The sequence below is a fragment of the Euprymna scolopes genome, chromosome 19, assembly GCF_053919585.1.
Source record: "Euprymna scolopes isolate OS-2025 chromosome 19, ASM5391958v1, whole genome shotgun sequence".
In the NCBI taxonomy this organism is placed as follows: Eukaryota; Metazoa; Mollusca; class Cephalopoda; order Sepiida; family Sepiolidae; genus Euprymna; species Euprymna scolopes.
In genome coordinates this window covers 36365863-36380632 of record NC_136500.1, presented here as the reverse complement: position 1 = coordinate 36380632, position 14770 = coordinate 36365863, and the positions used below count along the sequence as shown (strand labels likewise).

Here is a 14770-nt window from a genome sequence, read left to right as displayed (position 1 = left end):
TTTAAATAGGGGCATACTTATGAGGGTTTTCCAGGGTGTTGGGAAGCAATTCTCCTTAAGACAATGCTGTCAGGGCCAGTGTCTTTACTGGAATCAAGGTTTTTTAATAGCTTGGCAACATCACACACAGATATTTGTATGCCGCATAGTGTTTTCAGACACAAAAGGAAATACCAGAGGGGGTTGATGGGCTTGATCACATAGGATAGAATTAGCTGCAAAGAGTTTAGCTTTGTCTGATGCTGACGAGATTACCTCAGGTTCATTGATAGTGGTTGGGATAGAGAGCACATACTTCTGTTCAGGACCCTGTTTGTTATTTGCTAAAACTGGTGGGAACCAAGCTGCTGCTCAGTTACTTTGGACTTGATGGACTAAGCATACAACTCTCTCACATTCATTATTACTCATTTACAGTGGTTGCTGGCAGTCCTGAAGGCAGCTTTAGTCTCAGTACATCTGTTACATTGGAAGCAATGGAAAAAGTGATTTCTGTGTGTAATGGCAGCAGCACATTCTGGAGAACCACGACTGGCTGTTAAGTTTTTGCTGGAACTTTTTGGAGGATATGAAGTGGTCTATACTTACAATAAGCCATTCTCTCAGGTCTGGGCACATTCTTTTTAAACATGGAATCTCAGGTACATCTGATATAACTGTATGGAAGCTATCCCCGTCAGCCATAGAGTATTGATATACTGTACGATGGAGAGGTACATCAGAGGACTTATTACATTTTGTTTTTATCTTAACTGAGACAACCGAGTGGAGATAGAATGGAGGATGAACATAACTCAGAGCAAGTTGTGAGAAAAAGGTCTGGGAGACTTGCATACTGACTCTCAGTGTCGAGCACATGGATAGGTTCGTGAACAATCTGAGTTAGGTCATAAACAAATTAATGCTATTTTCCTCAAAATGTCTGTCCACGTGTTCTTTTGCAAAAGGAAAAAAATCTGCCGATGCCATTCTTTTTAGTATACTTTTCTTGAAATGTGAATTTAAGGATGAGAAATAGTTTATAACAATTGGTCTTTGCCATTTAAATTGAATAGACAGAAATGAATATCAAAATAATTTAAAAAATGGATATGAACATAAATTCAAATTTGCTGTCTGGTGGGTCTTGTCATTTCGCACTTATTTTGTCCTTGGTCATTTATTGCTTGTCTGGTGTAAAGAACATATTTTCTACAATGCAAGATCCACTTAAAACAAATAGATCTCTGGAAGGCTTTCTGATAATTTCTAACTCGTCTTGACGATCAAAGGCCGACTTTAATATATATATATATATATATATATATATATATATATTTGGTATAAACTAACACTAAAGGTGAATATGCTGTAAAATAGTCAAAGTAAACTGTAATACAAGAAGAATTTTTTAAAATGTACTTACTCTTCTTATCCCCATCAGATCTTACTAGTACTTCATGTTATCCAGTTTGAAAATTCTTTTTCTTTGTCTTATTTATTCTTTAAATTTTATTTTTTATTTATTATTTTTATTATTTCATTATTTTTTGTTTTTATTATTTTTTACTGGTGTTACCAGATCAGGATGTCCATTGGCTTCCTGAGGCGAAATGCACCTACATTGAATTTCTGTTTTTGTTTTCTGTTCTCTTTTGTAAAACTTAAATATGTTCTAAAAAAAACAAAAACAACAGCCTTCTCCCTCCACTTCCTTACTGGCTTCCTAAATTAAAACAGTCCAGCCAATAATACAACAACCTTTTTCCTTTGCAAAACTCAATTATTTTCTGCAAGGCCGAGAATGAAAACAACAATCCACCAAGAACATCAAACCAAGCCTTATTATTAAGAAAGGAAATAATAAAAACAACCAAACTAAAATCCAAGAATGTTTATTTGAAGAACTAAACCAGATTTCAACCCCGTCGGCGGGGCGTCGGAATATGCCGACTGCCCCCCTGTAGAGAGTAGAAGTCTCTCAATGGGGCTACCTGTTGGCCGTAGATAGCAACCCATAATGTCTTGGGTCGGGATCCTAGTGGTTGAGCAGTCCATGACTAGGAAAAAAATAGTTGTGGCCCTGCAACACACCACTTCGGCCTTTACCTCGACTAAACGGGAGGTTTGAGAGGCTCGATCTGATCAATCGGCTAGTCATGCCAAGCCCTAACACTTACACTGGCAAATGTTAAATAAAAAAAAAAAATGAAGCTTAAAGATAATACAATATCTTACTACAAACACAGGCAAACCAAATAAGTGCTAGAAGGTGGTGGCAAGGGTCAATCAGTTGCTGAGATAAAACCACATAACTGTTCCCTATCCAATGTTTCTCTTAAACTGGGAATTAGGATGCGATGGCAGAAACTCAACCGATTGAGTATCTCTTTTTTGTATCCTTGGGATGAAAGTTCTGTCATTCATTTTTATTTTAAATTATTACAGAAAAAGCAGTTTCATGAAAAATGCAAAGTAGCCATTAGAACTCGTCAGGCCATACTAAGGAAATTAAAAAAAGAACCAACTAAAGAAAATCTCGATAAATATAAAGACAGTAGAGCTAAAGCTCGCAAAACCATTAAAGAATCAAAGCGAACATCATGGAAAAACTATGTATGAAAAATAAATACAAAAAGTAAAATGGTCTGGGACATGATCCGAAAAATCTCAGGGAAAAGTAACAGTAGCCCTACTAAACACCTGATCTATAATAACCAAAAAATTACTAGCAAGAAAGAAATGGTAGATTGTATTGCTGAAGCTTTTGCAAAAAACTCCTCCTTCAAAATTTAGGCAATACCCTATCCATCAGTAAAAAAAAACAAGAAACAGGGGTACCACAAGGAAGCATCCTGTCACTCTTTAGCATTAAAATAAATAACATCGTTAAAAATATAAATGTAGGAACAGCATATGCCCTCTATGTAGATGATTTCCTGATCTGTTATAGATCAAAATATATTACTAGAATAGAACGCCATTTACAACTGTGTGGAAACAAAATAAATGAATGGACAACAAAAAATGGGTTTAAATTTTCAAATGAAAAAACAAAAGCCATCCATTTCTGCCAAATCCGGAAAATGCACCATGACCCAATATTGAAACTGGACAATGAAATTATACCTTAGTTGATCAATATAAATATTTGGGCATCATATTTGATAAAAAGCTAACTTTCATTCCTCATATTAAATACCTAAAACAAAAATGAAACAAAGCCATCCAACTCTTAAAAGTAGTAGCTCATACAGACTGGGGTGCAGAAAAAGACTCAATAATTAAATTATACAGATCTCTTGTCAGATCCAAGTTGGATTATGGATCCTATATCTATGGATCCGCAAGAAAGTCCTACGTAAAGGAATTAGACACAATACATCACCAAGGACTAAGATTGGCTCCAGGAGCCTTCCCCACCTCCCTAGTGGAAAGCTTATATGTAGAAACAGATGAACCCTCATTGTCACTTAGAAGAGAAAAACTAAGACTACAATATTATACAAAATTGGCTTCATGTCCAACTAATCCTGCCTATAAATGTGTTTTCCACCCCCAATACAAAAACGTCTTTGATAGAAAAGAAAATTCTATAAAACCATTTAGCCTACGTATGGAAGAATCCATAAATAAAGCCCAAATAGACATTGCAACAATACACACATCTGTAAAACTTAAATATCCCCCCTGGCTGACAAAACAACCAAAAATATTATCAGACCTAATTGTGTATCCTAAAACAAAAACCGATCTAATTATATATCAAGAAAAATTCCAAATAATTAAAGATAAATATTCCAAACACTCAACAATTTATACAGACGGTTCAAAAGATGGAGACAACAGTGGATGTGCAGCCATACACAATAAAACAATCCTAATAAAAAGATTACCAGAAAAAGCATCCATCTACAGTGCTGAATTATCGGCCATTGATATGGCACTTGATCTTATAGAATTCTCCAAAGATAAAGAATTCATTATCTGTTCAGATGCCAAATCAGTATTCGAAACACTGGAAAACAGGAAACTAACCCAATAATCACCAAAACCCTAAATAGAATTGACGATATTTCTAATGATAAAAACGTCCTTTTCTGTTGGATACCCAGTCATATCAACATAAAGGGTAACGATAGAGCTGACAAAGCAGCAAAAGCAGCATTAACATTGACCCCAACCAAAGATAAGATCCCTCATGCAGATCTAAAACAAACCAGTAACAAATATATTAGAAAAGGAAGTTATAATAACAAGACTCCCAATAGATAATACCTGTATAACACACTCCTACCTACTCAAAAAAGAAGCCCCACTTTGCATACCCTGCCAGGAACCATACACAGTAAATCACATATTAACAAAATGCGAAGATTTGAAAACAAACTGACTGAATCTATATAATGAAAAACTGTAAAGGACATATTCACTCATGTAGACCCAACCATCCTCATCAAATATCTGAAGATAATAGGGTTACTCAATAAAATAAAATTAAAAAAAAAAATACCTTATCTAACTATGCAAATATAGGCACTGAACAGCAGATACATACATAAAACTTATAATTATTAATGTATATTAGAAAAAAGACTCCGTCATTAAATGACCACATAGGTTGATATGCCGTAAAACCAATCAATCATATTTTTTAATTTTTCTCATTTTTTGTTCCTTCAGGGAGATTGTGATCCAGATTATGGTGCTAGTTTTCAATTTGATGTTCACACCAAAGAACTTGTCGTGGGAGAAATATTTGTACGCGTTTACAATGAACAACCCACATTTGTGTTAGAGGTAAGATTTTTTAATTTAAAATTTAAATTGAAACCAAACCAACTTTTTTTGTTTGTTATATTCATGATTAAAAATAATTTTTTTTTTTTTTTTTTTATTTGTTAACAATAAAAAGCTGATTTAAACCTTTATGGAAGACCAAAATGTTTTAGCTTATGAAAATGGGCAATCGTGACAATGTTATTAGCACTAACAATATTTAGAGGATAACTATTTTCGATAAAAACCTTTCATAAAGTGATTTTCCAGATGAATCATGGATTCAAAGTAAATCATTGCAGCACGGAACATTCAAAGTTTGTTTTTATAAAGTAACTATAAAAAAACTATTGGTAAATAGCTGTACCTACTTGGAGTTACCTAGGATGCAGCAAAAGTCATTTTACTCTGTAATTTTTATATTAAAAAAAGGGTTATAGTCAGCTAACATATTAGCTAACTTCCAGCGTGGCTGCTACCGGAAACGGTGACAAGGCAAATCAGTTCCTTCACTTTTATTATTTTTCAGTATTTATTGAAATAGCAATACACACGTACGATAAAAATGCTTTGGATAATTACGGATTTTAAAGGAGTTCTGCTAAAATCGTCATATTTTAAAAACCAAAGCATCTTAAGTCCTCAAAAATGAATATACTTTCAAATAAATTGATAAATAATAATGTACATTATATATTTTAAGAGTTTTAAGCAAATAAAGTGATAAAAATGTTAACAACATAAAACAGCGTTTTCAGTAAGATTTTGTAACGACCCCCCCACCCCACCCCTGATTTGTAAATGGCCCTACCGCGTTTCTCTTAAGAATTTTGTCATAAAATTTGGAAATTAACTAGAAGAGATATTACTTTTAATAGATTCGGTTGTCCGAAATTCTTTTGATAGTTCATATTTTTGTTGTGTTAAAAAGAAAACTTCAATATGACGAGTTTTGAAAATTTTGAACAAAAATTTCTTCTGACACCCACTGTTAAATAAATCAATCTTTTTATTACATTTATCTGTTAAAAATAAAAATGTAACTGGCTTCATCTTGTGGTACGGAGCAATTTAAAATCATGATACCTGGAAAATAATCGCTCTATTTTTAAAAAGTATCTAAAAACGATCTGTGGAAGCAGCAGCAGCTTAAACATCGCTGATATTACTTTACTGTAAACAAACTTTTTGTTTTTTATTCCAGAACAAATTAAAAATTTAAAAAAATGAAAATATGAATATAAAAAAATTTTTCTTACATATTTAATTTGAGCTCATATTATAAGAACATAATTAGCTTAACTAGAACTCAGTTATCAGAATATATAATTTTAAAGCAATCCGGCGTTACTTTTGGTCAAATTTTAAAAATATAATTGAAAAACAAATATGTAAGGTGTGCACTTTTATCCATTACCTTAGTTTTTAACAGTGAATTAAAGTGTTTTGTTTAAAAAAAAAAAATTAAAAAATGTGAAATATTATTTTGCTTCACGTGTGCGAGCAGTACCCCCCCCCTCCCATCACACACACACACACTCCCAATATATTTTTTTCGTCTTTTTTTCAGCGGATTATAATCGAATGGACACTAATCTACCCAGTTATATATATATAAAAAAAAATACAAAATATTTGTAGGAGGTGCCCAGTTTCTAGTTAAGTTCCTATTTACTTGCCTTCCCACGAGGACAGTTAGACACAAGGTCAGTTTTTAATGCAAGGAAAATCCAGCTTCCCAAAAAGGGTCAATCTGGAGAGAAAAACATAAAAATTGTCTCCATCATGAAGGATTTCTCCTTCACTGACAGAGGACAGAAAAGGCAAAGTGTAGCATCAGTATACTACACTGATCTTGGCCCGAAGTCCAGGTAGAGAAATAAATTAAAAAAAAACATCTTAAACTGGAAAGTTTAACGAAATAATGTGTCACTCGGACAAGAAATGTAGTTGAAAATAAAAAGTAAATTTATGTAAAATTTATGAATGATTTGTTAACTTTAGCGAAAAATGTTTTTTTGATATTTAAAGAAGTGGGCAAAAATACTTAATAAGTTTTCCAAACGTCACGTTTTCTGTTAGTGACGTCACTTGTTTGTAATGGAATTTATTTTTGTCTATTTGTCGTAATCCTTAAGTTTCACACCCCTTAAGAATTCTGACAAACAAAAATAAATTTCATATTTAAAAGTAATTTGATGTCCAAAATCTAAGGCATAAAATTTTCAAAAGGCCAATAATTATGGTCCACTAACCGTAAATATGGGGGTCAAACGCCTTAAAAAAACAAAACAAAAAAACTTAATCATACTTTTAACCCTAGGTACGAGTGGCAAGCCTCCTCCTCTTAAAACCTTCTTTAGCCCTAACAATAATGCTAAGTCTAAGTGGCAAGCTCCTCCCCAAACAAAATTCCTTTGTAAGCTACATATAAGTGTCTAAAAAAATAATCCTTTCTTAAAGAAAAGTGTACCATTTATCACCCATAAAAATAAATTAGTCAACTGTCCTAAAACGTTACAATGGTCTCGAAATGGTGAATTATTTTACATTAAATTTATGTGAAACTAACCCCCACTCTAAATTCTAAAATTGTTTTTGTTTTGTTTCTATCAAGTCTTCAGGATGTTCACTCATAATTTTCCTTAGCTTTATCATTAACCTAAAGTCAGAGTGGCAACCCCCCACCCTCTCATAATTGCACAAAGACCCTCTTAAAACCACACATAATCATCTTTAGAAAAAAAAGGTGCACAGGATTTATCTCCGATAGAAAAAAAAATGGTTAACTGCCCTAAAACGCTAGAATGGCTCAAAATAAGGAATCATTTTACATTAAATTCTAAAATAATACTTGTTTATCTTTCATTAAAATTTTTTATGGTATTCACACGTAATTGCCTACAAAGGTAAAATCACATATTTTGGAGAGGTTGTCAGATAGGGTGGGGGGTTAACAGAAGGTATTAATCTACAATAATACCAAAGAAATATTGCAATATATTCATTTTTAAACAGTCCTAGATTTCGATTTCAGTTATTTGTATATATAATGTATTACAATTCAGCTTTGAGTTGTTTAACTTCTTTTCTTTTTATGAATACATGGCATTTTTAAGGAATTGCAGCATATTTATGTGCATTTACTGCATATTGGAAACCATTAATTTTTTAAGATTTTCAGTAGCATATTCTAATAACTAACACAAAAATACACTTATATGGTAAATTTCATTGCTTAATCTTGTGTTTTAACAAAGATATGAGTTTTACTGAAAAAGTAGTGAAAAAAAAGTGACAAAACGCATACGGTCTTAAATAGGGAAAAATATCCAAACGTGTGAGGCACAAAAATAGTCATAACTTCCTTAATTTTAATCAGATTTTAAAAATTTGAAAAAATTCTAAGCTCATCAAGCTCTTTCTATAGGTACCAATATTGAAATATTTTAAGCTATTTCAATTTTTTCATTGTATTGCTAATTGAAATAAAATCTGAGAAAAGGACATTATTGAAAAGTATACATAAAAATAAGCAAAATTATACAGATAAAAAGTAACATAATTAGTATTTATTTACACTTTTAATAACACAATTAAAATATAGAAGTTTTTATTTTATATGAAATTTTATAAGAAATGTTTAAATATACCATTTTTAATTTTAAAAAGATTATTTGAATTTTATATAATAAATATCTTTATGAAAGTATATGAATGAAATAATAATTCTTAAAAATAATTTCAATAATTTACATAAGACCAAACAAAATTTTTCAATGATTATTAAATAAAAAAAAACAAAAACAATCAGAAAAACGTATTAAAAAAAGAATCCATGCGTAGAGGAGATATAGGCGTGATAGAAAAAAGTGAAGGAACTGATTTGCCTTGTCACCTCTTCTGGTAGCAGCCAGCCAGAAATTAGTAAATACGTTAGCTGACTCTAACCTAGAAAAGAAATAAAATATTAGTTCTAAGGTAGGTAACTCTTATCTTCTCTATCTATGAAGTCATTTTCCCCTCTAAGTTTGACCTTAATAAGATTAAAACTGAAAACATTTCCTGTAAATGTAATATGCACAAACTGCAGCACATTATCTGAGGTGTGCTATAGGCCTATTACCTCTACACTTGCTCGATAATCATACATTCCTATATATTTTCTGGTGAGAGTTCACTGCCAAAACCTGTAACAATTAATGGAAGTTGTAAAACCTTTTCTCTCCATTTAATTCCTCCTTCCCCTGCTCCCTATTTACACTGCTGCTTCATCGTTCACGAGGGACTAATACGAACGCACACCAATTTCAGGTTTTGCAGTTGCATACAAAACCTGAAATGCTTCCTACTGCAGGAAATGCACCACACCTAATTATACATTGCTTATTTACAATTTATTTCGAAACATTATTACACTAGGAAAAAAAAAACATTCTCTCCTTTTCTTGGTGATTCCTTTTCTTTTCTTTTTATTTCCATTAACATATAATATATCATTTCCTTTTCCTTTAGTTTCGTTTCGTTCGATATTTTCTTTTTCTGTTTCCGTTTTTCCGATTACAGAGTTAAATATTTATTTTCTGTTTATCACATTACAAAATGTAAACTGTCAAATTTTCACGTAAAGCGATTACGAACAAATCAGTCTCGATTAGTAACAAATCAATTTACCAATGCTTTAAAATATTTACCCACTCGGATCGAAAACTACTACATTTAAAAATGTAAACAATGCATTTCTAGATGCATCTCTGAAAACCTCAGTTTCGGTTTACTGCGTTTCGTATGCTTTCATTTCATTTCTTTCATGTTCCCATTTTTCCGATTTCATTGTGATTGTAAACAATGTTATGATATAACTCAAAGCAATATAAATTTTGATACTGATGCTGTTTTTATCACAAACAAGGTGTTTCCTTTTTTGTAATATTCACTTCAATATCTTAGGACTTTACTGTAATAATTATCTTTGAATTATACACAGAAAACTAATATTTATCTCCAAATGCATTTTTACATTGGGTTCATTTAACTTCAACATTTTACTGAATTGGTTAGCTCGGCGTGAAAAAGATTTCTCGTAACTTTTTTTTCCTCCCGTGTACAAACACTTTCTTCCCTTGGGGAAATTAAGTTTTGTCCTTAATCTTCAAATTCCTATTTCAGTCACCTAAATTACTTAGTATGAAAGGAGCTTAGGAATTTCTGTATAGAATGATACACCGGTACATTATTACATTACGGCAAAATCATCGTTCACATTCCACATGTCAACTTCTATAGGATTCCAGGTATGCTGACACGGTTACGGGTTGTCCATTCAGAAAGCCGTTCTTAACATGGGGAGGTTTGGGGTGTCTATTCCAAGACCCGTTTATTTGGAAATTTTTCCATTTAATTAATGAGAACGGGCCTGTTTTCTATGGAACATTTTGGATTATTACAAACAGAAAATCACATGACATATTCATCAGGGTTTAAACTGGGCGAGCGCCATTTGAATACTGAAACAAAACCAAAACATTTATCATATAATAATTTATCAAAATATAATTGGACGAACATTTAGCGAAAAATTTGCGTTAAAAAAACTTATAATTTTAATACAATTTCGTCATTAAAGCAACGTTGAATTTTTATAAATTTAAAAAAAAAATTTTTTTTATTGTTAACTTGGAAAGGTCAACAACAAATCAATTGAAATGATTGCTTTTTCCTTTTTATAACGGGGAAGTGGGTTGTTTCTTTTATTTTTTTATTTTTTATTTTAACTGCAATCATTCTCCAGTTAATATTTTCTGTTATTTATTTCATGCTTCGGCCATAACTTTTTTTTTTTTTTCTAACACGTGTACAAACACTTATTTTTTCCTTTGGGGAAATTCAGTTTTGTCCTTAATCTTTAAATTTCTATTTCAGTCACCTAAATTACTTAGTGTGACAGGAATTTAGGAATTTATTGCCAAACCTAAATATTATTTATAATTAAATATTATTAATTTTGATAAAACAATTTGGTAATGAAAGCAACATTTTTTTTTTTTTTTTTTTTCTCGAACAAATAAATAATTGGAAACATTATTTTGAATTAAAGCAACAAATTAATTTAAATGATTGTATTTTTCTTTTTAACGGAGAACTGGGTTATTTATTTTTTAACGGCAATCGTTCTACAGTTTACATTTTTTTTTATTTCATGCTTCGGCCATAGTCTAACCAAGATTTGCACAGAAGGTGCGTTAAATAAAATGGAGTTTCCAATTTCGGCAATAAAGTGTAGAAGCACCGTTATTCTTTGGATTATATTCGTGGGGGGGGGGGGCACAATTTAAAATAAATAGAAAATTAAAACGGAGCGAAATTTAAGTTTCCCTTCCATTTTTACAACAACCGAACAAATAAGGGGGATTGATTTACTTGAATTTTTATTAGAAGCTGAGCACTTATTAAAATTATTTTATTGTTGAATTTTTCGCATTTTGGTTGCATTTGTTAGTTGGCAATCACTTATAGCCTGCTGCAAAAATAAGAATGGTACTCATGCAGAATTTGACACCACCCCCTGATTCCATTTATGGTTAGGGTTCGACCGGCAATCACCGGATTCAGCCGAACATTGTTTAAATGTTGAAACACTAAATCAACATTTTATTTATTTTTTTGCAAAATTAATTAATGATGAGAGTATTTTTTCTGTTTATTTTCTTAACATCTGGTGACAAAAAAATAATTTGTACATTCTCTTGAAAAACCAAAAACTTTTCTCTACTTTCACCTAACTATTTACAGTGTTCATATAAATCATTCATCTTTTCTTTTTATAATAAAAATTCTGTTTGCAAAAAGAAACGTTTACTGCCAATTTTCTTTAAAAAAAAAAATAAGTGCAAGTTTTCCTGAAAAAAAAACAAAAAAACCTTTCCTCTAACAATTTATGGTAAAAAGGAATCTTTTTTTTTTTTTTTTTTTTTTTTGAGGAAACAAAATTGCAGAAAATATTAAAAGTAAATAAACAATACAAAATGCAATTTTTCTTGAGGAATGTGTTCCATGTTAACAAACTGAGCCACAGCAACGCTGGCCGAGTACAGCTAGTTACATTCAATAAAAATGAGTTATCTTTCTTGGTGATTTATGATTTTGTTTTTTAGTCTATTACTTGCAACTGTTTCTATATTAGTTATCTTGGTAGGATGAAATAAATTTTCTGAAATAAATTGTAGCAAAGTATAATGCCAATAACATGGTACAGCAATAGAAAATGAACATATTCAGAAGCAGAGTTTAATTAATTAGCTTAAATGCTATTTGGGTGTAACTTTAAAACTTTAACAAGATAACTTTGTAGATCTTCTTTTCTGTTGTGATGACATCATCAGGTATTAAGTCTTTTTTGGTAGATGTAGTAGTGTTCAGTTGTCATGATATCATTCTCTCAGGCATTACCTCCTCTTTCGGAGGTCCGTGTGGTATCTTTGTTCACCATGATACTATCCTTTTAAACTTTCAAGTCCTGAGTACATGAGGGAAATCATCATAACAATGCAATTTGCAACCTCTTCTGATCCATTCGGGTGCAATAAAAAAAAAAATGGGAACGTTCCTTGTATGATAAGATTGAAACCTACTGCTGAGATTTCAATATCTTTATAATAAAGTTGGTTTTCTTCGGCCACTTTGACTATTATTGATTTTTAATCAAAACCTTCACATAAGTTGATCCTCAATCTAACTATAGATGTTGCCAGAAATTTTTCATCATCATCTTTCCATATTTTCATATTTCCCACATTTTGTCAAATTTATTGGACTATCTGGAACTACCTTTCAAAGAGAAAATGGGTACCTCATTTGCCTGCTACTCTTTCTTTATGTTCATCACCCCCAGATACACTGTCCATTTTTAGTATTCAAAATAAAATGTACAAAAGTGGAATCTAATATAAAATAATATTGGATTTCTCTGAAACGTACAGGAAAAATCTAATTTTAGTAAATCTGTATAATTTTGCATTTTACATTTGATTTAAATCTAAAATCGTCACCTCTTTAGACTTTACAATGTTAAAATGAAATAATTTTTTATGTATTTTTTAGACTTTACAATGTTAAAATGAAATAATTTTTTATGTATTATTTTTTAGACTTTACAATGTTAAAATGAAATAATTTTTTATGTATTATTTTTTAGACTTTACAATGTTAAAATGAAATAATTTTTTATGTATTATTTTTTAGACTTTACAATGTTAAAATGAAATAATTTTTTATGTATTATTTTTTAGACTTTACAATGTTAAAATGAAATAATTTTTTATGTATTATTTTTTAGACTTTACAATGTTAAAATGAAATAATTTTTTATGTATTATTTTTTAGACTTTACAATGTTAAAATGAAATAATTTTTTATGTATTATTTTTTAGAATCCCAAAGGATTTACCATCGACCTGTTAGACTTCCTTGGATCTCAAGCTCAGGTAAAGAAACTCAACTTTACACCTTTGTCATTAACTATTGTACAGTTTAGTTGATGGATACACTAGTTAAATGGTTGAGTTTTTAACAATCAACTAGTGGTATTCACCTGGCATTGCCTGTATGGGCATACTTATATATTGCTGGTTTTAAATAATTTTGAACATAGTTTTCAATATTTGAATAATTTTGAACATAGCTTTCAATATTTGAATAATTTGGGACATAGCTTTCAATATTTGAATAATTTTGAATATGAATTTCAATATTTGAATAATTTTGAATATGAATTTCAATATTTGAAAGAAAAAATTAAGATTTGTATTGTAGATATTTGGATTAATAGGATACTTGTTCTTGAGTGTTATCTGCACAACGTTTCAGTCGATGTAAACTTGGACCTTCGTCAGGTGTTAAAATCACCTTGTTTTTTTGTAAATTGTTCTCATCCTGGGTGTTATCTGCACGTTTCGATCAATGCAACCTCCGACCTTCTGCCTACCTCAACTCAAAAATTCAAAATTGTATTATGATGTCAAGCAAAAAAAAAATTTATCAGAGTTTTTCTTAAAAAAAATAATTGTTCTCACAGACAGTTGTAAAATGATAAACGACTTTAACAAATCAAAACAAATTATTTTAAATCTTAAAAATAGCAATGAAAATAATTTTTTGAATGTTTAAACGCTTTGCTAAACATTCTTAACTAGGGTATTTGTTTTTTGGAAATTAAAAAAAGTCTAAAAAATTAGTTTCATTTTTTTATGTTCTAATATATTTACATTATTTATGAACCTAACACGATAACTGTTCCTGGTGACCCCAGATACAATCTAAGGAAAATTACATTGGTGTCATATTGAAACTTATTTAAATGTTCTGTCAACATAGCGATTTCTATAACACACAAACAAACACTGATTTATATATATATATATGAAAAAGAAAATGGTTAGTAGTAGTAGTAGTAGTAGTAGTAGAATGAAAGTGGAGAGTTAATATTTTGATGCATATACTTTAAGGAAGTATATTTTAAGGTTTGTTTTATGTATTAACAAACTAGTTTATTCTTTTGTTTACATATTGTAGACCCTTTCTATTGAAAATGTCTTGAATAACCTAGTAGTTAGTAGCTTCTAAAAAAATAACCCTGCTTTAGAGTGCCAGGAGTGTGAAGAAAGTCTTTAACAAGTTAAAACTGAAAACCTCAAATTTGGTTGTTCAAATTAGATTGTGAAGAAATAATGGTCCTTATTATTTAAAAATAATTATTAAAATTGATAAATTTTAATTTTCTTTAAAGAAAGAAAATTACTTGATCAATTTATATGATTTTTGAAATATAACCTCTTCGTTCTGTGATGGGTGCGTACATCATAAAGATTTTTCTGTACTTTTATTTTTAAATTAGATTGAATTCTAAATAAGAACTGAGATAATATTTTGAAACTATATATATATATATATATATATATATATATATATATATATATACTAGCAAAATACCCGTCGTTGACTGGGTTCAAAAACA

The 14770-nt window shown here is 30.4% G+C and overlaps 1 protein-coding gene across 4 annotated transcripts in view; it reads left to right on the top strand.

Moving 5' to 3' along the window:
• Positions 1-14770, top strand: part of LOC145303528 (dnaJ homolog subfamily C member 13-like) — a 328576-nt gene that overhangs the window by 272785 nt on the left and 41021 nt on the right. For all 4 annotated transcript variants that reach the window (XM_080144980.1, XM_080144981.1, XM_080144982.1 and 1 more), the window contains 2 exons: positions 4663-4779; positions 13188-13241. In XM_080144980.1, the coding sequence (XP_080001106.1) occupies positions 4663-4779; positions 13188-13241 (171 nt within the window). The remainder of the gene's footprint in view (positions 1-4662; positions 4780-13187; positions 13242-14770) is intronic.